Source organism: Panicum hallii, chromosome 7 (assembly GCF_002211085.1).
Source record: "Panicum hallii strain FIL2 chromosome 7, PHallii_v3.1, whole genome shotgun sequence".
Lineage (NCBI taxonomy): Eukaryota > Viridiplantae > Streptophyta > Magnoliopsida > Poales > Poaceae > Panicum > Panicum hallii.
In genome coordinates this window covers 41,391,296-41,415,634 of record NC_038048.1, presented here as the reverse complement: position 1 = coordinate 41,415,634, position 24,339 = coordinate 41,391,296, and the positions used below count along the sequence as shown (strand labels likewise).

Here is a 24,339-nt window from a genome sequence, read left to right as displayed (position 1 = left end):
GAGTGTCGTGGGGATGAAACTGGTTCCTTCTCTTCCCTCATTAAATCAGTACCACATCATCAAAAATACTGATGTGTCATGGTAATTAATATCACGAAACTAGCCATGAAACCCCACTGTGATTAGCCTTAGACCTCCTTCCGTTTCCACTTTATTGCCTTATCAGAGAGCCATGATTCTCCGTTTCATGTACTCTCTTCATCTCGAATTTCATCTCGAATTGTAGATAGTTTTAATAAATCTAGATATAATTTTTACTATGTAACTAGATATAATATTTATTTAAGTGCATAACACATACTGTATATTTAGATTTTGATTTGCTAAAACGAACGGATGGTACTGATCAAAGAATAGGGGCGCTACTAAAGATATGAAAATAAAGCCGCACGGCATAACACAGAATGAAAATTAGTAGGCATGAAGTGACGGCTCCACCATCCAGGCAGCTTCCAGCTCAGATTCCGGAGTCAAATGCAACATGCAAATGTTCAATGATTCTGGAAGCTGAGATAGCATCACACCTTCAATTGGTTACGTGTCAGAAATTACCGAGGCCATTTTCTACACCTGAGTTTTTTTTTTTTTGAAAAGGAACTACACCTGAGATGACTATCCTGCATTCCTGCGAACCAACGAAAGGCTTGAACTGTTGAGAAAGAGAGAGCAAGGCAATGACATTCGGCGGAGCACGGAAAGTTCCACACACACGGCACACCGCAGGTCTCCGCCGCAGCTTCTTGTGGGTGACTGACTAGTCATCACTCATCCGCGAGTGGTCCGTCCAAATAGCAGATTCTACAGCCTGGTAAAAAGATCTTCGAAACTGCACGTGAGGTTGTCCGTTGGTCAAGTTCGTTCTGCGCACCTCCTTGCCACACCTGGGAATACGAGTACATACATGGAGCAAGCCAAATCATTCAAGAAGGCATGGCATGCTCAGACGACCAAAACAAGCTCGATCGAGTCAAATCTGAAACCTCCATGGAATCCGTCGCCGTCGTGGCCGTGCCGTTCCCGGCGCAGGGCCACCTCAACGGGATGCTGCACCTGTCGCTGCAGCTCGCGTCGCGGGGGCTCCCCGTGCACTACGCGGCTCACGCCCGCCACGCGCGCGCGCACGGCTGGGGCGAGGACGCCCTCCGCCGCGTCGGGTTCGACAAGCTCGACGTCCCCGCCGCGTACGCCTCCCCACCGCCCCCGCCGCCGGACCGGCCGCGCCCTCGCCGTTCCCGTCCCACCTCATCCCCATGGCCGAGGCCTTCGCCGCGGGCGCGCGCGCCCGGGTCGCCGGGCTGCTCCGGAGGATCTCCGCGTGCTCCTGCTGCGTGGTCGTCCTTGTTAGGAATAAACACGCCATGGAGTGTGTTCCATGGCACGGCGTCGCGCCATGCCCATGTGGGTGTGTTCCCGGCGTGCGAGTCAGTAGGTGTGTCGCGCTGTGTCGTGTCGCGGCTGCGTCGCGTCGTAATGTGCGGCCTGTTAGGCATTCGTTCGAGCTCGGGCCCAGTAGGGTAGCGATGCCGGTGCAGTCCGGGTCTAGGGGCAGCTCGTGCGCAAGTGCGTTGCGTGCTGGCTGCTGTGTTGATCGGGTTTGCTGGAGGATTTGAGTGAGGGTTTGCGTGGCGCGGATCCTGCGGTGGAGGCCGCCATGACCGGGTCGAGCGCATGGCTTGGGGTCACGGACGAGCGCGTTCCATGCGGATCGAGCGCAACGGCCGGCGTGGAGGCGAGCTCCCCGGCCTACAAGAAGCCCCTTGTGCTCCTCATTGTAGCCTGCCGAGTCCGTTTTAATTCAATAAAGGCCAAGATACATGAGCAATTGGCTCCGCGGCGTTCGTCGCCGTCATATCCACTGTTCATCTTCTACCTTGAGCCGTTGCCGTGTGAGAGAGGGAGAGAGCGAGCGATCCACTAATTCCCGGGCAAATTCCAACAGACCTGTACGACCGCCTCAGCTCCTTCGCCGCGCCCGCGGCGGTGGGGATCCCGAACGGCGAGGAAGTGGCGGAGCCACCAGTATGGCGAGCCATGGCGGCCGCCATACCTGCTGCCGACACCCCCCCCTTCCCGCGCCAGTTCCCGGCCGCCCTACGCCATGAATGTCAGGTCGGTTCGTCTGGTCTAGAGGAAGAAGATAATGTTTAGACTTTTGGGCCTTTAGATAATTGGGCCGTCAGGTACTCAGCTGTCAGCCCATCACAGACCGCACAAGCCCATCAAGAATCATCGAAAACCAACTACCTGATGGACGGAGTCGCCGTCGCTGTCGCCCCTCGGCCTTCTGCCTCCGCGGTTTCATCCTGTGGGTTCGTTACCTCGTCGGCTTGTCGTCAGACGCATGATGGCAGCGGACGGGGAGCGGGGCCAGCGCGGCCTTGGCCTCGATGGCGTGGAAACGGACCCGTTTAATCCTGCTCAAGGCCCTCATGGCGCTGCAGCCGCCGCTAACTATCGGCGACGCCCAATTTTAAATGTGATTGGGGAAAAAAATTAAAAGGTGAGAGTTGGATTATGGAATCGGACAATCTATTAATTTAACCCCACATGCACATGTTGCTATACCATATTTGCAAATTTTGATATACGTATCATTCAATGTTTTCAGTTATAAGCGTAAAGAGATTTTTTAGCACTATTTCTGGGAACAATGCTACTATAGAAGGGGGAGATGGTAATGAAATTGAAGAGCCTTTGCAAGCACCGCAAGCACAAGGTATACAAATTAAGACTCATGAGCTGATATATAATATATTTATACGTATTTGATCATTATGTATATTTTTATTAAATTGTGACGTGTTGTCATATTATGTTTTTTTATACAAATAAGTATAGTAGCAGGTTCGTCATAAGTAGATTTTAATCATGGCTGCACTAGTGCGGCGAGGCGTACTGCCCGCAGTGCGTGGCCGCGTCCTTCGACGCGGCGTGGACGGACGCCGGGCAGCTGCTCCTGCGCGCGATCGGGCTTGACGCGCCGCCTCTGGCCGCCTGCATGCCGAGGGAGTTCGTCGAGTACATCGTCAGGACGCGGGGGGACGGGCAGAGTCCGGCCTTCGCTGGAGTGATCATGAACACGTGCCGTGCGATTGAAGGATCTGAGCTCATCGACGTGGTGGCCAGTGATGCGGAGTACCGCGGCAAGAACGTTTTTGTTGTCGGACCCATGAACCCGGCTGCTCGACGCGACCGCACGGGTACCGGGAGGGCAGACGACGCGGCACCGATGCCTGGATTGGCTCGACGAGCAGCCGGCGGCATCGGTGCTGTACGTGCCGTTCGGCACGACGTCGTCGCTCACCGCGGAGCAGGTCGTGGAGCTCGCCGCGGCGCTGCGCGGCAGGAAGCAGTGGTTCGTGTGGGTCCTGCGCGACGCCGATCGCGGCGTGGTGGGTGAGGAAGCCGTGGAGAGCCGGCACGCCAGGTTCGTATCCGAGTTCACCGAACAAATCCGAGGCACGGGGTTGGTGGTCACGACGTGGGCGCCGCAGCTGGAGATCCTGGCTCATGGCGCCACGGCAGCGTTCATGAGCCACTGCGGCTGGAACTCAGCCATGGAGAGCCTGAGCCATGGCAAGCCGATGCTCGCCTGGCCCATGCACTCCGACCAGCCGCTAGTGGCGGAGCTCGTGTGCAAATACTTCAAGGCCGGGGTAATGGTGAGGCCGTGGGAGCAGCACGGCGCGGTCACACCTGCAGGGGCCATCCGCGAGGTGATCAGTAAGGTGATGACATGTGATGAGGGTCTGGCGGTGCGGGAGAAGGCCAATGCACTCGGTGAGTCCATCCGTGCCTCCGTCGCCGAGGGCGGGGTCATCGCGGAAGGAGCTCGACAACTTTATTACTTACATAACAAGATGAAACGTGTCTTCGTATTTTTTTTTGGATGCCTGAAGTTTGTGTTCTCATTAAAAGATGTTCATCTAAAAGCAATATATTCTTAGTATTGGACTTGTCTAGTTCTCTTGAAACAGAACTAGTTAGTCCCTCTATTCCAAAATACAAGTTATTTTGATTTTATTCTATATCAATCTTCTTTATTTTGACCTGCATATGCAACGTGAAGTCGTCTTCACTAAATCAAATATAAAATACATATTATTAGTGCATTTAACCAGTTATATTTTTCATAAATTTAGTCACTATGACTAAAGACAACTAAGACGACCAAAACGGAGAGAAAGCAAGTATTAAAGCAACTCCAAGAGTTTAGGTATAATCCTAAGCTAAATTTAAAATTTTACGAGAACTGTAAAAAAAATAGAAAACTAAAACCTTGATTATCCATAGTCAAATCACCTCCACGTCGGGCGCAGGAGCGCGAGGGCGCACGGGAGGAGAAAGTGGCGCAGGAAAGAGGAGCGCGCAGGGAGGAGGGAGATGGTGAGTCGGACGTGCTCGGAAAAGATGGCTAGCCAAGGGGGGACAATGCCGAGCGAGATACAGAAGAGAGGAAGAAGAAGGGGCTATTGGATCGCATTTTCACCGGCATTTTTTTTATTTTTACCAAACCGAATCGGTTTAGTTAGCCTCTTGGAGTTGCTCTTAGTTTGATTTGGACCAAAGATCACTCCAAGCCTGGCCCATAGGATTGGTTGGCCTGAATTTATTTTTGAGATGTAACAGGGTTAAATACCACGGGTACCCCTAAGCACAGTCCTTAAGAACCTAAACCCGGGTCACCCCATATCAGCGAGATAGCCTGGCCCGATCAGGTAAGCGCACAACCAGGACGGGCCGGATGACGAGGCAGATCCCGACAGCCCAGCAGCAGGCTAGGTCCGGGACACGTGGCGGCCTCCCGACCTATGACACGACAGAAGAGGTCGGTGGACCAGGCCAGCCCCGCAACCAGACCTAGGCCCAAGGCGACCTGGGAAAGGGGTAGGGCGGCACTAAATGCGCTAGCCTTGACAAGACGTGCATCCCCCCCTCGATAACCGGGGTAGAGGTGCTGCCCATGAATTGGAGGAACAAGGGGCGCCCCCGGTCAGGCGGGTCATCATGACGCCGTGACCGGCGCTCACGCCGGCCACGCTCCCTCCACAGAGCAAGGGACAGCCCGTACTGGGTCACCCTCCCCATCACGCGTAGGGAGAGGGGGAGGGGGGCGCAGCGCTAGCGGGCCCCACCGCGGACCACGCGGCGAGAAGAGGAGCAGGGCGCTCGACCTCCGGAGCTCGGCGAGGGAGGCCTAGCGTGCCAACCAAGCAGGAGGCCCGCCCCTGGCGCATTAGGATGGGGGCGTGCCGCAAGTATGACGGCGCCATCCCCTGCCGTGGGGAGGGGGCGCGCGGACCCAAGGATGTATCAGGCGGCACCACGATCTGGGCAGACAGGTCACAGTACGGGAAGCGGTGCGGCGGAGCATGTTCCACCGGAGGCGCCCCTAGACGGAAACGTATAGATCAGCCAACCTTGCTCTGAGGGTATCGGTTCTGGGGGCTCGGGACACCCCCTTCTCTCATGCAACGTAGCCCAACCCACCACATATATAAGACGGAGCTAGGCCTTCTCTCTAGGTGCGAGACGAAAAACACCCACGCACACCGCTTGCAAGCGTCCTATTATAAGCACCTAGCATTTGAACGTGAGGAATACGAAAACACCACCCCATACTAGGCGTAAGGCAATTGCTGGAACCAGTCTAAATCATTGCCTTCGATTATTAGTTATCGAGCCACAGAGAAGCGCGGCGCTAAATTTACTAGCCGGTGAACGAAACACTGACAAAGTCTGTTACAAATGAATTTTTGTGCTGGGCCAATTTGCAATCTGTTTTTCGTCTTATCTTCCTTCTGCATAAAAGTTCAATTATTTTTATTTTTGACTGTTGGATTATGAATTTTTTTTTCGTCTTACTGTCTTCCTTCTGCAGAAAAGTACAATTATTTTTTGTTTTGACTGTTGGATTATGAATGGAATCACGTCAGTAGAAAGTATCAACAGCTGTTTGTTAATAGTGACGGCGTAAGTTAACAGCAGACGGACTAGCATCGTGTCAAGCTGAAGCTTGGAAAAATAGCAGGCCAATGTGTTTGTTTCCCGAAAATGCAATTACCACAGACACACCACGACAATATTTTCGATGAAGCATGACTAACTTGTATACATCATCGGAATTCATTCAAAGGGAATATACAAATACACATGCAATGGAAATTGAGCGGGTACTGCAGCGGAGCACTACTTTATTGATACAATATTATTGTAAATTTTAGCGCACATAGGAATACAGTTTTGCGCTACAGGTTCTAGCAAGATGGTTTAAGAGCTCCCAAGCAGCTTCTTGATGTCCTTCTGCAGAGATTGGAGAAAAAAGTTAGAATGGTCTCAAGATAACATATTGGTTAAGTTTATATAACAAATGCAAAATGGGGCGTTGGAGGTTTACCTCAATGCTCAGAGGGGAAGTGGTCGGCGCGTAGCGATCCACAACGCGCCCCTCCTTGTCAACCAAGAACTTGGAGAAGTTCCACTTGATGCTGTCACCAAACAGGCCACCCTTGCTAGACTTCAGGAACTTGTAGAGGGGTGCGGCATTGTTACCGTTGACGTCAACCTGATAAGAAGAGCTTAGGCTCAGTAGTACTCTACAAGAAATAATATTCTACATGGATAGAGGATCATCACTAACACCAGCACATCAACCTGCTAACGCAGATGAATGTATGTTGTTGGAAAATTTCTTTGCATATCCTACAATGCATTACTTTGGTTGAGGAAAAACATCATAGAACCTTTACCTTGTCAAAGATGGGGTACTCAGCCTTGAAGCGTGTGCAGGCAAACTGGACAATCTCCTCATTGGTGCCAGGCTCCTGCCCACCAAACTGGTTGCATGGAAAAGCCAGGATCTCAAAGCCTACAAACCACAAAATTGGTAATTGTACCCAGTTATCACTGAACAGCACCACCGACAACTGAAAATTGTTTAAATCGATGAACAGCCAACAGTTGGACAAAAAAAATTCGTAGTCCATATTGCCATGAGAACAGATAAGTAATACAAGACAAAGAATATACAAAGGCAATAGATTAAGGACACACCTTGGTCCTTGTACTTCTCATAGAGCTGGGCCAGCTCGGTGTAGTTGGAGTTAGTTAATCCACTGAAATAATGAGTCACAGTACAATAATTAGCAGTGTACAGAATAAAGTTTTCTATATTGTCAGCCAAACATAGATGTCTACATCAGACAATGAAATGAGTAAGCACAGACAGTCATTATTTTACAGAATATATCAAGTAGGCACAAATGATTCCAAGCACATCAACGACCTTACTGATACAATTTTGCAACGGAACTAACAATTACAATAGTAACACCCAATTCTAGTTACCGTGTGCTCAAATTGAGTATAACAGAGCAAGGCGAGGTTATGCAGTTGGTTCATACCACTGGGATGCGACGTTGACGATGAGGAGAACCTTCCCCTTGTAGGTGCTGAGGTCAACGTCCTTCCCGCTTGCATCCTGCACACAGCACCAGGCAAAACGCATCCGTTAGACTCTTGCTGCAAAATCGGAAGTCGCGGCATCTACTGTTCAGAAAATTCAGCAAAATAGCTAGCAACTGGCTAACAAATCCAGTCGTTTCGCAAGTCAATCAAACGGATCCGCAGCAAAATTCACACCGCACGAATCGGGATTTGGGAGTCACTGGAACCCCGGACTAAGCACAGCAAGCGGCCCCGGGCAAGCTAAGCAGGCGATCCGTGTTGAAAATTTACAGGCTCCTATATCACCTCTGGAGTCTGGAACCTACGCGCAGAAGCGTTTTGGGGGAGGGGAGAGGGCGAGCGAGAGGAACGGGTCTGACCTTGACGGTGAAGTCGTAGACGGAGGTGGCGGACGACGCGGCGGCCATGCTGGGGCGAGCGGCGAGCGGCGGCGGCGGCGAAGAAGAAGAAGAGCTTAGCTGGGTCGGGGAGAAGCGGCGGCGAGGCGGTAGCGTGCAGACGAAGCCGAGAGCGGAGGGAGCACAAGCGGCGGAGCTGTGGTTGTGGGCCGAGACGAGACGTCAACCAGCTGGGGGATTTATACCGGCCAGGCCCACGGGGGGTTGGGGGTTGGGGGTTGGATGGGATGACGGACGCTGTGACGATGAAGTGTGAACGCAGCAGCAGCGTGCGACCCACGCGGGATCGCGGAGGGGAGGGGAGAGCTCGGTGGCGCCGCGGCCGGGAGCCCGCCGCGTGTGGACGGAGGGGGTGTTCGTTTCCTCCCCTTTAAAAATTTTAGATCCATCACATCAAAGAAAATCTTATCATTTAAAAATATTAAATAAAATCTGTTTATGAATTTTTTTTGACAGATGGGTGTTAATTCGCGAGACAAATTTAATGAGCCTAAATAATCCATAATTTGCCACAGTGATGCTACAGTAATCATCCATTAATCATGGATTAATATACCTCATTAGATTCGTCTCGCGAATTAGCCCTGGGGTTCTGCAATTAGTTTTGTAATTAGACTTTATTTAATATTTCTAAATGACAAAATTCTTTTTGACGTGACCCCTCTAAAATTTAGAGGCAGGAAAACGAACACACCCGAATCGTGGCGCGCTGGTCAACCCTCGCGGCTGCGGCTGCACCGTCCGGTGGGTACGGCTGGATCGAGCGCTATCGGATTGTTCACGGCGGCTGCGGGCTTCGGTTGCTCAGTCGCTGGGCCGTGGGCCGGCGAATCTGCAAGGAAGGGCGGCTTGCCAGTTCTCCCTGCAGCCCGCGTTCGCACGGTTGGAACTAGTGTGAAAAGAGCGTGGCCGGAAAAGTCGCGGCAGCCTTCTGGAAGCATCCGGCCTTTTGGGCCTGGTTCCATTCCATCCAGTCGCGTCCACTCTCACATGCGGCCGTGCCCCGTGCACGTACCAAGGCCCGCGAATTCATGGAACAGTACGCTCTGACGCAGATGCTGGCGTTGGCTGCTGTAGCTCTCGCTCCTGCAAAGGAAAAGAAGCGTGACCTCATGCCTGAGGATGTTTCGAGAACCTTCTGACTTCCTGCTGTGTTGGACCTCAGGCGCGTGACGTACGCATGACGCCGCCGCCAGCAATGTGTCCTCATGAGTTCATGGTCGACCGATTCTGGTCGCCGCAATGCCATGCGACCAAACCGGTGCGCCGTCCGGGCCATGATGCGCCGTGATCATCAGCCAAGAGGGCAACAAAAGGGCACTGAGCTTTTCTGGGTTTGCTTGGGAATGAATGGGCCTAGCACTTATCTTTGGTTCTTTTTACTGGTGGCACAGGGGGCCAGCCAGTGAGCCACTCAGTCACGCGCATGATTACCAACTTATCAGGATTTCTTTCTGTTGCACAAGTGCTGCTGCTGTGTTTGCATTGTGCATCATTAAAGCAGTTGGCAGGTTGAATCGTTTTGTAACGGACGTTGGCCCTTGGCCGGAGGGAGGAAAACGACCCTGCGTAAAGCAACAACTCCCTTTCGGCCTTTAGCAGCAACGAGGCGCCAGCTTCTCTGCTTTGGGTTGAATACGATCCCATTGGCGTCTCGATCTGACCCCCTCCTACTTCCAATGTAATTTGTTCAGCTCCGTGGAAATTCTCCCACTACTCCACTAGAATTCCAGGGATCTCGTCCCGGCCTGTCCGTTGCATGGCATCAGGGCAGAACGTTTACCGGTTTACAGCATCAGTTCAGAATTCCAGGGATTCACGATTGCAAGTTCACAGTCAACGGGTATAGAACCATCACGATGCAGATTTAGATACACCCCAGTTCACCTATATTCGAACTCCAGCTAACGTAGTAACCCTATAATATATACTCCCTAGTCCCTAACATCCATACATTGTAACGCATATGTACATCTTGTTTCAGGCAACTAGAACCATCCCTCGCCATTCCACCAGGATCGAATACTATCTACGGACGGACCTTCTTCTTTTCTTTTCTAGGCATACGCTAGCTACATCCTTGTCGTCCCTGTGCAATCAACTGCTAACAATCTTTGGACTCTTGTAGTACCTCAGTAGCAGGGACCAACAGACGACACTGACAGACGAGGCCGCCATTGCAGCGCCGGCAATCCACGGCGGCAAGCGGAACCCGGTGGACGGGAACAGCACCCCTGCAGCAATTGGTATGCCAATTACGTTGTAGCCGAGCGCCCAGACGTAGTTCATCCGTATGCGGAAGAAGGTTTTCCTGGACAGATCGATGGCAGTGATCACATCCTCCAGGTTGCTCTTCATGAGGACAATGTCGGCAGCTTCAATGGCGACATCTGTTCCCGCGCCGATCGCCAGACCCACGTCAGCTGACACGAGTGCTGGGGAGTCATTGATTCCATCACCAACCATCGCCACGGTTCGTCCAGACATCTGCAAGAGTTTAGTTTTTAGGGCGGTAAATAACTGATCACTTAATATAAGAGCAAGAAAGCGAAAAACATAAGGCATGAAATAGCTCACCTGAAGCTCCTTCACCATCTCAGCCTTCTGCTCTGGTTTCGCTTCGGCAATGATCTTTTCGATCCCAACCTCTTTGCTGATAGCATTAGCTGTCCCCCAGTTGTCACCGGTCACCATTATACTCTCGACTTTCATGGACTTGAGGTATGATATCACTTCATGGGCATTTGGTTTGATCGGGTCAGACACAGAGATTACGCCCACAACTTCTCGATCCATAGCCACAATAATCCCTGTCCTTGCCTTCTCCTCTTCTTCCATGAGTATTTCCAAAGCTTCTGAGGGAATATCAATGTCGGATGACAACATAAAGCTCTTGTTGCCCACAATGACACTCTTGTCACTAACTTCTGCCTTGACACCATGCCCAGTTACTGAAATGAAATCCCTTGCTTCAGGCCAAATGTGGTTTTCTTCTGGATGCAACTTTTTGGCATGCTCCACTATCGCTTTAGCCAGTGGGTGCTCACTGTTTATCTAAACGAGATAAGAATACATGAATCCATGAAATCTCAAAAAGAAAATGAGAGAAAAAGGAAATAATTTGAAACAAATGGAAAAATTAAGCAAAAAAAAGATGATAAAAACGTAAGAGTTGTAGAACCTCTGCTGCAGCAGCATAGTCATAGAATTCACGCAAGACCATGTTTTTGAGAAGCCTTGTGTCAACAACGACAGGCTTCCCAATGGTTAGTGTCCCTGTCTTGTCAAAAACGATGCAGTCGACCTATGAAGTACCATAATTTAATATTTATGAACAACTCAGATTTTTCTGTAAACATGCAAGTCCACACACAATAGATGACACTATTCCATACCTTCTGTGCACTCTCCAGAGCCTGCCCACCCTTGATCAGAACGCCTTGCGAGGCACCAACTCCAGTTGCAACCATCACGGCAGTTGGAGTTGCAAGTCCTAGGGCGCAAGGACAGGCAATCACCATAACCGATATCCCAAACTGAAGAGCTAGCTGAAAACTATCCATGGATGGTGGTATCCATGAGTTAGGGTAGCTATGGAGCCTCCCGGCCACGAACCATGCGAGCCAAGTAAGCAAAGAAAAAAGAATCACCTGAAAGCGCGGAGCTGATTGTTCAGCATTTTTTTCATAAGAGTAGACCATAGGTTAGATCAATACAATGTAAATGGCCTTACCAGGGGGACAAAGACTCTAGATATCTGATCAGCAAACTTCTGGACAGGAGCTTTTGCCATTTGGGCTGATTCTACAAGTCTTACAATTTGTGCCAGCGCACTCTCTGATCCGACAAATGTTGCCCGTACATGGAGCACACCATTCTCATTCACTGTTCCTCCAATTACAGTGTCACCCTTCCTCTTTGCTACTGGCCGTGATTCTCCAGTAATCATGCTTTCATTCACATGGCTCTGGCCCCATATAACAAAGCCATCGGAAGCAACTTTTCCACCTGGGACTACTTTGATCACATCATTTTTCTGAATCAATCTGCTGTCAATCTCCTTCTCTCCTACCACATTTCCTTCATGATCATACATTAACAGTATTGCAGTTTCCGGCGCAAGATCCATCAGCTTGGCGATAGCTTCGGAGGTCTTTCCTTTTGCCAAGATCTCAAGGTACTTTCCAAGAAGGATAAATGATATGAGCATGGAACTAGTCTCAAAGAAATCAGTTGACATGTAATTCGCAGAGGTAGCTGCTTGAAGAACTGAGTAAACTGAATAGAAGTAAGCTGTGTTCGTCCCTAGAGCAATAAGCACATCCATGTTCGGTGAGCCACGGCACATTGCCTTGTAAGCACCAGCATAGAATTTGCGACCAATAACAAATTGGACTGGTGTTGATAAAATCCACCGCAATAGTTCACCGGTGCTCATCATGTTGAAAACCTTTCTTTCCAGTCCAGCCTTCAACCAAGGGATGTACATGAACACCATGGAGGTGAGAAAAACTGGAATGGTAAATATTAAGCTCCACAAGAAAGACTGCCTGTATCGTTTGATTTCCACATACCTATGCTGGTCCCTTCCATCTGCTTCCAGATATATTGATGCATTGACAAGACCAGATGTAGCTGACTCGATGACCTCGATGAGGTCTCGGGGACCTGTCTGTTCAGGCTTGTATGAGATGGTGACCTTGTGTAATTTAGTGTCGAGTTTAATGTTTTCCACACCAGGAAGGGCCTGTACAGAGCTTTTCACGATCATTAACGACCTCTCATCAAGAACACCGTCCATTTTGAGGTCTATCCTGCTCCAATCTTCTCCTGTGGTGAGTAGTATCGCTTCAAAGCCAGTTTCTTCCACTACTTGGATTAGCTGGCTAGCAGAAACAATCCTGCGATCATAACGGATCTCTGCCTCTTCAGTAGCCAGTGCAACTGAAGCTCTTTGAACCCCAGGGGAAGCTTGCAAGACAAATTGAACTGTGCTTGTGCAATACTTGCAGGCCATTCCTTTTATATGTAGCCTGCATAGTAGAATGTTCTTTTCCATGACTTCCTCATCAATCAACTTAGCTTCAAAACCAGCATCCTCGATGGCTTCTGTAATTTTGTTCTCCTGTCCAAAAGGTTTACATGATCATCTACAAATATGTTGGAAACAAGAATTAAAATGACGCGTGTTCATTCTGGAAACAAGAATTAAAATGACATGTGTTCATTCTCTATAAAAACATGACAAAAAAAACTCTAAACAATCTAAAGGTAAAATTTGAATGGTTTTCTATTAACCGTTCATCAATATACACAAATAACAGAGCAATCAGGGAATTTCAGCGTATATACTACGACGATACTGTCTGGATCAACTGAAAAGAGGTGTGAACTTGGATGTTGAATAATCCAAACGAACTGCACAAATACTGGAGTGTGTAAAGGGAAAACATGCCAAAAGGGGGTATTCACAAAAAGCAGATCTATCACCTATAAATGTTGGGTATACTTGCGCATCCACTCCGTATAAAATTAATAAATGTTATTTTTTCAATCACCTCCCAAAGTTCAGGTTCGTCTTGTTAGGCCAAGCTTTTTCAGGCATGTAATGACCATGATGTTTTGAATAGGTTTATTCAGTAGGACAAATTTTGAGAATGGATGTTGTTTGTTGTAAATGTATTAGCTTTTGCAACCAAGTTTTGTGCATAGTCATCACTCATCAATCATAAAACTGTCTTTAGTTTTCAGGAACCTAACAGTTTTACAAAAAGAGTATTCCTTTTCTGATTCTCAATTATTGAAAGGAGCTATTGGAAAAGGAGGCACTATCCAAGGAAGTGCGCAGATACTAGATCATGCACAGATATTAGTCCAGGCTACAAAGAGACAAATCTCTGCTCTAAGTGGGGTTCATGACAGCGATACTAAATATGGCTTGGTGATACCTGAAGTCAAAACAAAAGGCGGTTGTGTGCCTACATTTGTTAAGAAAAGAATTTTTTCTTACATACTAATATTGACTCCATTCTTTTTGTATTTTACGTCCTACAGAATCTGTCCCATTGAACATTTTAAATCTGGCCACCAAAGATGAAAATTATAGTACTAGTTTTCTAGTTAAAAATATTTGCATCTTAAAAACGTCAAATAAAAAAGAATGGAGTTAGTATTCAACATCTTAGTCACTATATTTTATCCATAAATGGGACAATATATCTTATTCACTATATCAGTATAGCTGTTATTAATTGAAGTTACAGTATGCAGAAAGAATAGGCAGCATCCAAATCATAGAAATCATCCAATAAAATAGTGTGTGAATAAACAACCACCAGGTTGAAATATGAGATGAAACTTTTTGTGGTCCTACAGGGGCAATCACATGAAGTGTTTCCCATCATGAAATTAGCTAGAGCAGTGCATGCTGCATGAAAATGACTTCCATTAATAGAAAAAAAACATTCATTGTAATGATTTTCAAGATTCTAGTGAAAAGAGAAGTGTTGTGCCTACCAAGTTGATATTCTCTTTTAAAATAAGTTATCAAGAGATACTGAAGGCAGACAAGATTGAGATCTTGTATCCCAAATGTGCCACTGATGAAAGCAAGTAATTATGGGAATTGTGAGAGTCAAATTATTCACGAATAATTCAATCTTGCTCCAAACTAAACGGTTCAATAATCAATTGGGTACATGGTGTACCTAGTGGAATACCAAGTGAACAGATCAACAACTTGAACTTAGAAATGGAATGCAGAGTGGATGGAGTAGGAGACACAAGGAAAAAACAATAATATGCATCAGTGCAGAAAATTAGGGGGAAAGAAAAGATGAAGGCTATATATATGCAACTCAATTTTAGCTAGACACCTTAGCTAAGTATCTTGGGAATTATTATCTTCTGGGAGCATGTCAGGTAGGGCTTCGGTTCTAATTTGAGTGAAGACGCCCCGCACTTGTTGCTGAAAACTTGCCAGCGATACGCAGAACCACAACCACCATCTGTCTTCCTTTTGTCCTTAGGAAGCAAATAAATGCAAAGGAGGAAGCACTCTTATTCACAGTCCATTTCGTATCAATTATTAGCTTGAAGCATCAATTAAGGCCACACAAATTCTTTGTCAAGTAACACTACACGTCTCAGCATTTTGCAATAGCATTTTTTTTTTCTTAAGACAAATCTCTTGCGGGTGAGCTGATTGCAAATGTCTCGAGCATGGACCACGAAGCCCACGTCAGCGGGTGCGGATCTTAATGTGGAAAAGGAAAACACTGCCCAGCTACACTTTTGAAACTGTATCTTTACGTAACAAAATATGTTGCTTCAGAAAAACACTTCCACACGACAATTTAGAGCTCTGCATTACATTAACCGTCACATAAACAGTTTTTCAGAAGAAGAAAAACACCACATAAACAAAATCCATCAGGGTGCCCGGAGCTCACCGAGACGAAGGCCGGGTAGAAGACGACCTGCGCGCGGCCCCCGAGGACGTCGACGGCGGCGTCGTGGATGCCCGGGAGCCGCTTCACGGCCTTCTCCACCGACCCCGCGCACGCGGCGCACGTCATCCCGGACACGGAGAACACCGCCACCTTCTCCTCCTCCTCGCTCTCCCCACCCGCCGCGGCCTCCAGATCGCCTCCTCCTCCGCCGCCGCCAGCAACCGCCGCCCCCTTCGGCCGCCGCGGCATTGACGGGTACCGCGGGCGCAGCGCAAGGCGGCGGCTCACCTCGGAGCCGCCGCCACCTCCGTGGAAGCAGGAGAGGAACAGGGCTCGGGTAGTCGCCCCCATCGCCGCCGTGCGATCACTCCACTAGTCCACTGGTTAATTATAAGCTTGGGGATTTGGTTGGTGCCAGGTGGGGTGATTTGGTTTTGAACCGTGCCGGAATTTATAAGGGCGGCGAGGAGCCCGGCGCGAGGTGGCGGATCGTGCTGCGTGCGAGAGAGGAAATGCTGGTGGCAAACTGCTACGCGTACGCAACACCGGTTCCCGAAACGCACTCGTTTCTTTCTTCCGTATCCAACTGGTGAACACTGAACATTATTTTGGTCTCGATCAATTCCGGTAATGTGAGCTGAAAGTGCAGCTGACTCGGTACCCACCGCGGCGGCGTTTTAGTCGGCAGCGCTGGCTCGCACGAAAGCTGAACGAATTAGTGATAAGCGGATGATAAATATTCTACTACTTTCAGGGCATCTGCCTGTACCTGTCAGGCGACCTGGATCAGGTAAAAAAAACAGGTCGGGTTCCAGAAAAGACAATGAGAAATGACCACGTAAAAAAATGTTAACTTTTTTGAAAAACCTAAAGTATTACTAAAATGAGATGCTATTGCCACTCATTAACGTGGTCTTGCACGTCACTAAAGTAGGGATAAAAAGCGAAAACGATGCGGTAACAACAGGTACGTTGGCACTCTAATTTTCCTCAGCCCACCGGAATGCATGCTTTGATGGATGGTAACACCCGAGAAACTAGCTAGACAGTGTCTTGTCGAGTAGACCGTGTATTATTGGTTATTGCCATACATTTATGCTCATTTTTTTTTTGCCATGATCATGATCGTGCGCGATGGTCGATTTTGGCTTCTCCCGTGAATATAATTGGAGTGTTACATAAATCAGAATGTTTTACGCTACCAGCACAGTACGGCACCGTAACACTCTGGCAGCACACGCAATAGCGGCCTCGTGAGCTTGGGCCGCAAGGATCATGGCCTGGTGAGAGATCTATCAGCTCGAAGACAGGCGCCCCATCGGTTTCCGGGGCTCCCTTCGTCTCCAGCAAGGCAACAAAGTGGAAATCCAAAATCCAAATACAAAATCGTGAAGAACCTGTTTGGATGCTGGACACATCGAAGCTTCTCCGGACTCCAAGGAATCGGATTCCACCACGTATTTGTTCCGCGACAAAAATTAGAGCATTTAGCCACGAGGCGAAAAGCTAACCGAACCGAATTCCATCCACTGCTGGCGTACGTTGGGCGCCAGATCAGACCATCGCCTCATCATCAGGACCTCTTTCTGTTGCAAGTGTTCCCTGTCGTGCCATTAAAGAAGTTAGCAGCTTGGTTAGGCAACTAATATCGCCCACAACAAGAAAGAAAAGCTAGCAACCGTGAAGAGTGAGCGAACGTCCCTCTAGCTCCAGCATCACCAAAGCACCAGCGTCTCTCTGCTTTCGACGGTCGAGTCTGATCCCATTAACCGGCACCTTCATGATCTGACCATGACCCCTCCGTCCAAGTTGTTCGATTCAACAAGCATCGCAGACGTTCTTCACGAGTCTTTCGCATGTCTCTTGGAGATTGGAGACACAACTTCTGTTTCCGTCATCAATCCATCATGTTCATATGTACAGATCATGGCTTTTATCTAAAATAAGTTACTTATATAGATGAGTGGATCGACCAACACATCCATACATCTTTCCTCAGTTCCAACAAGTACAAAACGTCAGTAGCTATATGTACAGCTTAGTTTACGCAACTTCAATTCGAGGAAGTTCACCCGTTACTCATTAATATCTAGAGTTTATTTCACGCTAGTGCTGCTCTGGTCGCTCCTGTTTCATCAATTGCCAAACGTCTTTGGACTTTTGTAGTACCTCAGCAGCAGGGACCAACAGACGACACTGACGGATGAAGCCGCCATTGCAGCGCCAGCAACCCATGGAGGCAGGCGGAACCGGGACGATGGGAAGAGCACCCCTGCAGCTATCGGTATGCCGATGATGTTGTAGCCAAGAGCCCAGACGTAGTTCATCCGAATGCGGAAGAACGTCTTCCTGGAGAGATCGATAGCAGTAACCACATCCTCCAAGTTGCTCTTCATGAGGACGATGTCGGCCGCTTCAATGGCGACATCTGTTCCTGCGCCAATTGCCAGACCTACATCAGCTGACACAAGTGCTGGGGAGTCGTTTATTCCATCACCGACCATTGCCACGGTTTTTCCAGACAACTGCAAGAATTAAGATGCGAGGACAGTAAATAACTTAATGATTGCAAGAGGAAAGCAAGAAATCTATGATAGAAAGCAGAAAATAGCTCACCTGAAGTTCCTTCACCTTCTCAGCCTTCTGCTCTGGTTTTGCTTCAGCAATGATCTTTTCTATGCCGACCTCTTTGCCAATGGCATTAGCAGTCCCCCAGTTATCCCCAGTCACCATTATGCTCTCCACATTCATGGATTTGAGGTATGATATCACTTCATTGGCATTTGGTTTTATAGGATCAGATACAGAGATTATGCCCACAACTTCTTGATCCATAGCCACCATAATGGCTGTTTGTGCTTTCTCCTCTTCTTCCGTGAGTATTTCCAAAGCTTCCATGGGGATATCAATGCCTGATGACAGCATAAAGCTCTTGTTCCCCACAATGACACTCTTATCATTAACTTTGGCCTTGACACCATGTCCGGGTACTGAAATAAAGTCTCTTGCTTCAGGCCAGATGTGGTTTTCTTCTGAGTGCAACTTCTTGGCATGCTCCACTATTGCCTTCGCCAGTGGGTGCTCACTGTTGTCCTGAATGAGACAAGAAATTCATAGAATTTGAAAAGTGTCACTTCAAAGAACTAAAAGTTATTTCACCCAAAATGATGACAAGAATAATAGAGCCAAAGAATATACCTCTGCTGCCGCAACATAATCATAGAATTCACGCAATACCATGTTTTTGAGAAGCCTGGTACTGACGACAACAGGTTTCCCAATAGTCAGTGTTCCCGTTTTATCAAATACAATGCAGTGCACCTATGAAATGTCATATAAATAAGTACTGTTATCAGTTTGTCACCAATTCAAAAGCACTGTTTTAAACAGGTGTATCCACATAAGGAGAACAATTTTTCATACCTTATGTGCACTCTCAAGAGCTTGCCCACCCTTTATCAAAATGCCTTGTGAGGCACCGACTCCAGTTGCAACCATTACCGCAGTTGGAGTTGCAAGCCCTAAGGCACAAGGACAAGCAATCACCATAACTGATATTCCAAACTGAAGGGCAAGTTGAAAGCTATCCATGGAAGATGGTATCCATGACTGAGGATAACCATGGAATCTCCCAGCTAAGAACCACGCAAGCCAAGTAAGCAAGGAGAGTACAATAACCTGCAAGCATGGAGAAAGTTATTCATCATTGATATAATAACGCATTTATCTTATTGCAACAATGTAACTGAACTTACTAATGGGACAAAGACTCTAGATATCTGATCAGCAAACTTCTGGACAGGAGCTTTTGCCATTTGCGCTGATTCTACAAGTCTTACAATCTGTGCTAGCGCACTCTCAGATCCAACAAACGTTGCCCGTACATGGAGCACACCATTCTCATTGACCGTACCTCCAATTACGGTGTCACCTTTCCTCTTTGCCACGGGCCGTGATTCTCCAGTGATCATACTTTCATTCACATGGCTTTGGCCCCATATAACAAAGCCATCAGAAGCAACTTTCCCACCAGGGACTACTTTGATAACATCATTTTTCTGAATCAATCTGCTGTCAATCTCTTTCTCTCCTACGACATTCCCTTCATGGTCATGTATCAATAGTGTTGCAGTTTCCGGTGCAAGATCCATCAGTTTGGCAATAGCCTCAGAGGTCTTCCCTTTTGCCAAGATCTCAAGGTACTTACCAAGGAGGATAAATGATATAAGCATGGAACTTGTCTCGAAAAAATCAGTTGGTATATAATTCTCAGAGATAGCTGCTCGAAGAACTGAGTAGACTGAGTAAAAGTAAGCAGTGTTTGTCCCTAGAGCAATGAGAACATCCATGTTCGGCGAGCCATGGCGCATTGCCTTGTAAGCACCAGTATAAAACTTGCGGCCAATTATAAATTGGACCGGTGTTGACAAGATCCACCGCAACAGTTCACCAATGCTCATCATGTTTACAACCTTTTTTTCGAGCCCGTCCTTCAGCCCAGGAATGTACATGAATACCATAGAGGTGAGAAACACTGGGATAGTGAATATTAAGCTCCACAAGAAAGACTGCTTGTACCGCTTGATTTCCCCATACCTTGGATGCTCCCTTCCTTCTGCTTCTGGATATATTGATGCAGTAACATCACCAGATGTGGCTGACTCAATGACTTCAATGAGGTCCCTGGGTCCTGTCTGGTCAGGCTTGTATGATATGGTGATCTTGTGGAGTTCAGTGTCAACTTTTATGTCTTCCACACCAGGAAGAGCTTGGATAGAGCTTTCTAGTATCATTATTAACCTCTCATTGAGAACACCGTCTATTTTGAGGTCTATCCTGCTCCGATCTTCACCTGTAGTGATCAGGACTGCTTCAAAGCCAGTCTCTTCCACTGCCTGGATAAGCTGGTTAGCAGCAACAATCCTGCGATCATAACGGATCTCTGCCTCTTCAGTAGCCAATGCAACCGAAGCTCTTTGAACCCCAGGAAAAGCTTGCAAGGCAGATTCCACTGTACTTGTGCAAGAAGTGCAGGTCATTCCTTTTATATGCAGCCTGCATACAAGGATGTTCTTTTCCCTGACCTCCTCATTAATCAGCTTAGCTTCAAAACCAACATCCTCGATGGCTTCCCTAATTTTCTCCTCCTGCCAAAAGCCATAAATGAACATGACGTCTAAATATGTAGGAAACAAAGTTGGAACAACATGGGCACATAGACAGTTCAATTTTAAAACATGGTGTAAAACAATGAATATGATTTGTATTTTAAATGGGTTTCAGCCATTCAGGTTTGCCACAAAATAATTTATTAACTATTGGCCAATATATTCGATAAGCAAAGGGAGCAGAGAGTTAGTTGTTTTTCGGATATAGTTGATTAAGGATAAGTTACATGAAAAAGATTTTATGAGGATTTTAAGGAAATTTTTTTTTATGTTGTTCTTCAGTTAAAAGGAGTATACAAATCACTTCATTTGGATTGCATTAATAAAAAAGAGACTTAGTTCATGCGTCGCTTGGTTATCAAACATGCCACTATGTATCTCTCACGTGCACATGCGGCCACCATAACATATATCAGTTGAGTTTGTTGAGAACGTGGACAGGGATAAATAAATACTTTTAGGAAAAATAGGTAGGAGTAGTTTTCCACAAAATTCGTATTTTGAGTCTTAGCGTTAAAGATTTTCTTATGCTGGTTTTATCATCTCTTACCCAAAGAAGGTTTTAGGTTGCTAGGCTCTAGACATTGTTAAAAAAATCTAGTTTTGATAAAATTTGATATCCAAACAACCCAGTGGATACTGGATAGTGGTATTGCCATGATTAGATCTGATCAACTGAAAGTCCAAAACTGATGATTACGTTCTCAGAAAGAAAAAAACACTGATGAGGACTAACGTTATTGATCTTCTTGAGTGTTAAATATGTAAAAGATAAAGTGAACCTATATGACTCTTCTTGAGTATGTAAATAAATATGCAAAAAGAATTATTCGCAGGTAGACCTACCACCTATTCATGGCAGCCACCGAGCCAACAGAGTGACAGATAAATAAAAGGGTTTCTTAGATGGTATCTCAGTATCATATTTTCTACATATAGTTTTCCCATAAGTGGAACTATTATATCCATGAGGACACCTAATGTGCCAGTATCAGTGTAACAAGTACTGATTGAAATTTAGTGATTGTGAATTGTCACCAACAAAATTATAGATTCATGAATGCACCCAATAAGATAGTGTGTGAGCAAGCAACCACTAGGTTGTAATATGAGATGAAAAATTTTCCTGCCCCTACAGTGGCAACCAATGAACCATCTCTCGTAAATTTAGAAAAATATGCTTATACTGCAGGAAAAAGACTTCAGAAATAAAAGAAGTTCCCCATTTTGCCCTATCAATATCAATATACTGGTGAAAGGGATATGCCATGCTCCCAAAGTTAAAAGCTATTTTAATGGGGGACAAGATTGCAATTTTGCATCCCCACATGGGCCACTGATGAAAGAAAGTAACTTTGGGATGAGAAACGTGAGTGGCAAACTATTCTTGAATACGACAATTTATTCCAACCTGAACAATATAATAATTAATTGGGAATATGATCAGTAGGAACACACCAAATGAACAGGTCAATGACTACAAACTATGAAACAAAATGCAAGGTGGAACAAAGTAAGAGATATAGCTTAACAAAAAGAGGAACTGTAATATGTATCAATATTCAGTGGTGTGTGTTGTGCATGTTCGAATTCTTCTTCTTAATGCAATGAAACATGGTTCTCCTGAGTATTCATGGAAAACTAAAAGATCGGTGATGTGTGAATAACTGGGACAAAGAGGATGCAGTATGAAACCTAATTTTCGGTGCACAAATTAGTTCTTAATTAAATTTGGGACTATCTTATGGGAGTGTCATGCAAATTAGCACTTAGCAATCGCTTCACAAAGGCATACTTGATAGATCTTTCCTTCTAATTTCTGTATAGGAGCAAAAGCTCACAGCATTTGTAGTTGAAAACTTGTAAACCATGAGCAGGAACCACCATTTTTTTTTCTTTTCTTAAGAGAAAATCCATCTCTATACTGAAACTGCAGCCCTATGCATTGTTTGTACATCATGATATTCACAGCAAATCATGTTTACGGTGTTCCAACACGGTAATCATGTTTTAGGGAAGTTGAAAGTTGTACATCATAAGCAAAGATGTCTTCCTGAGCCTTTCAAACCACTCAAAAACAAATACTCTCTCTATCCCAAGAAGAGTGCAATTGTAGTTTTTCAGACAGATTAGTAGTACTGTAAAATGATCTTGGTGCCCTTATTAAATATACTCGTCCATCTAATTAGGCGTGAACTAACAGTGTGAAAATTATATGGTGAACTGACTGTGTGAAATATCCAATTCTACAACTGTATACTTAATTTAATCAGAATTATATTGTCAATTTACAGCTTTCCATGTTGTATATCAAAATCATATAGCAAAGAAGTAGATGAAGTGTCCAATCTACAGTTCTGCGTCATATCAAGTTTATGTACGATGTAACTAAAACTTCAGCACAAATGTTTTTTCAGAAGTACCTAAAATATTACGCCTTTGCCTCTCTATATGTTTCCATATAATTCGTAATTTTTATATTTAACAAAAAAATAGATATCGGAACACCCAAGATTGAAGGCCGCTCTGCATAGGCCTGTATCTGCTTCTAGGATTCTCATGCCAGTGATACAATATAAATTATTGAAGAACAAAATATAGTGAAGCGTTCTAATCTGAGCCGCACGTTACATCAAAATCATAGAGCGAACTGCATGAGGTGTACTGATTTAGAGCTCTGCACGTTACATGAAAATTGCATAATCAGAACAATTATCGGTCAAATTTGAGATATAAGTATATGAATCGAAAGAACACAAAAGACCAGATATTAAAGACATGAGCAATTTTTTGGCTCAATAGAGGCTTGATGTTGATATGATGGTATACGTTTATTATTCATGCCCGCTTTTGGAATTTTGTTAGTGGTGATGTCGAGCTTATGGCTCAATATCTTGTAAAGGATAATACCATCTGGAAACAGCTCATACGAAAAAAAATGAATATAAAGTAACAAGCGAATCGACCAGGTACCCGATACTCACCGAGACGAAGGCCGGGTAGAAGACGACCTGCGCGCGGCCCCCGAGGACGTCGACGGCGGCGTCGTGGATGCCCGGGAGGCGCTTGACGGCCTTCTCCACCGACCCCGCACACGCGGAGCACGTCATTCCGGTCACCGCGAACACCGCCAACTTCTCCTCCTCCTCCTCCTTCTCCGCCGCCCCCTTCGCGGCCTCCAGGTCGCCACGGCTTCCTCCGCCTCCACTCGCGTCGTCGGCGACCGCGGCCGTCCTAGGGCGCCGCGGCATGGACGGGTACCGCGGCCGCAGCGCGAGGTGGCGGCTCACCTCGGCGCCGCCGCCGTGGAAGCAGGAGAAGAGGGCTCGGGTGCTCGCTGCCATTTTTACCGCCGGTGCGGTGCGATGACTCCGGTTTGGAGATCGCTTTTGTGTTTGGTTCTCTTCGGTTTGCGAAATTGTTCGGGGAGAGTGTGACTTGGTTTAAAACTGGCCGCATTTATAGAAGAGTCGAGCAGGGCGCTCATCGGCTCGTGGAAGTGGAAACCAGGTCAGGCTTGCGTTGGAGACTCGAGGAGTATTTTAAACTCCGCAAACCATGGAAAAACAGCTATTACGCGACGTCAAGTTGAGAAACGCACACTTTTCCTTGTTCCATGTCCACCTTGTGAATAACGCAGCCTAGCGGTTTCAAACTTTCAATTGATTTTCGTTTCTTGTACGATCCAATTAGTTTTTGAGTATTTCAGACGTTTTCTTGAGTATAAATATTTGTATTTTAAACCAATAATAATGCAAATTATTGTCGCTCCCTACCACCACTACAGCAGATGTCATGCTCTTTAAGCATAAATAGTCCAGCATGTCAGTGATGATCAAAATGGTGATTTATGTC

The 24,339-nt window shown here is 46.6% G+C and overlaps 3 protein-coding genes and 1 pseudogene across 3 annotated transcripts; 1 reads left to right on the top strand and 3 right to left on the bottom strand.

Annotated features, from left to right (window-relative positions):
- The first annotated feature begins 894 nt into the window (after positions 1-894).
- LOC112900279 lies at positions 895-3,864 on the top strand (annotated as a pseudogene).
- A 2,221-nt stretch (positions 3,865-6,085) lies between these two features.
- Positions 6,086-8,032, bottom strand: LOC112901460 (probable phospholipid hydroperoxide glutathione peroxidase 6, mitochondrial). The gene is made up of 6 exons (XM_025970386.1): positions 7,827-8,032; positions 7,404-7,480; positions 7,054-7,115; positions 6,750-6,868; positions 6,398-6,565; positions 6,086-6,303 (listed from the first exon to the last, which is right to left on the bottom strand). The coding sequence occupies exons 1-6, from the start codon at positions 7,872-7,874 to the stop codon at positions 6,271-6,273; spliced, it is 507 nt and encodes a 168-aa protein (XP_025826171.1). The 5' UTR covers positions 7,875-8,032; the 3' UTR covers positions 6,086-6,270.
- A 1,648-nt stretch (positions 8,033-9,680) lies between these two features.
- LOC112899174 (copper-transporting ATPase HMA5-like) lies at positions 9,681-15,667 on the bottom strand. Its single transcript, XM_025967536.1, has 6 exons — positions 15,317-15,667; positions 11,599-12,990; positions 11,261-11,515; positions 11,047-11,169; positions 10,443-10,919; positions 9,681-10,352 (listed from the first exon to the last, which is right to left on the bottom strand). Exons 1-6 carry the CDS (start codon positions 15,665-15,667, stop codon positions 9,963-9,965), a joined length of 2,988 nt encoding a protein of 995 aa, XP_025823321.1. The 3' UTR covers positions 9,681-9,962.
- Positions 15,668-17,280: 1,613 nt separating this feature from the next.
- LOC112899173 (copper-transporting ATPase HMA5) lies at positions 17,281-23,927 on the bottom strand. Its single transcript, XM_025967535.1, has 6 exons — positions 23,469-23,927; positions 19,072-20,463; positions 18,740-18,994; positions 18,515-18,637; positions 17,933-18,409; positions 17,281-17,841 (listed from the first exon to the last, which is right to left on the bottom strand). Exons 1-6 carry the CDS (start codon positions 23,826-23,828, stop codon positions 17,452-17,454), a joined length of 2,997 nt encoding a protein of 998 aa, XP_025823320.1. The 5' UTR covers positions 23,829-23,927; the 3' UTR covers positions 17,281-17,451.
- Positions 23,928-24,339: the final 412 nt, after the last annotated feature.

Excerpts from the sequence above, each read along its gene's own strand:
- LOC112899173 (XM_025967535.1), bottom strand. The coding sequence starts at position 23,828 with ATGGCAGCGAGCACCCGAGCCCTCTTCTCCTGCTTCCACGGCGGCGGC. Across the intron at positions 18,638-18,739 it reads CTCTTGAGAGTGCACATAAG|GTGCACTGCATTGTATTTGA; the intron begins GTATGAAAAATT and ends GACATTTCATAG. Across the intron at positions 17,842-17,932 it reads AGAAGGTGAAGGAACTTCAG|TTGTCTGGAAAAACCGTGGC; the intron begins GTGAGCTATTTT and ends TAATTCTTGCAG.
- LOC112901460 (XM_025970386.1), bottom strand. The coding sequence starts at position 7,874 with ATGGCCGCCGCGTCGTCCGCCACCTCCGTCTACGACTTCACCGTCAAG. Across the intron at positions 7,116-7,403 it reads GTCAACGTCGCATCCCAGTG|TGGATTAACTAACTCCAACT; the intron begins GTATGAACCAAC and ends TCATTATTTCAG. Across the intron at positions 6,566-6,749 it reads AGTACCCCATCTTTGACAAG|GTTGACGTCAACGGTAACAA; the intron begins GTAAAGGTTCTA and ends TCTTCTTATCAG.
- LOC112899174 (XM_025967536.1), bottom strand. The coding sequence starts at position 15,667 with ATGGGGGCGACTACCCGAGCCCTGTTCCTCTCCTGCTTCCACGGAGGT. Across the intron at positions 11,170-11,260 it reads CTCTGGAGAGTGCACAGAAG|GTCGACTGCATCGTTTTTGA; the intron begins GTATGGAATAGT and ends GGTACTTCATAG. Across the intron at positions 10,920-11,046 it reads ACTATGCTGCTGCAGCAGAG|ATAAACAGTGAGCACCCACT; the intron begins GTTCTACAACTC and ends TATCTCGTTTAG.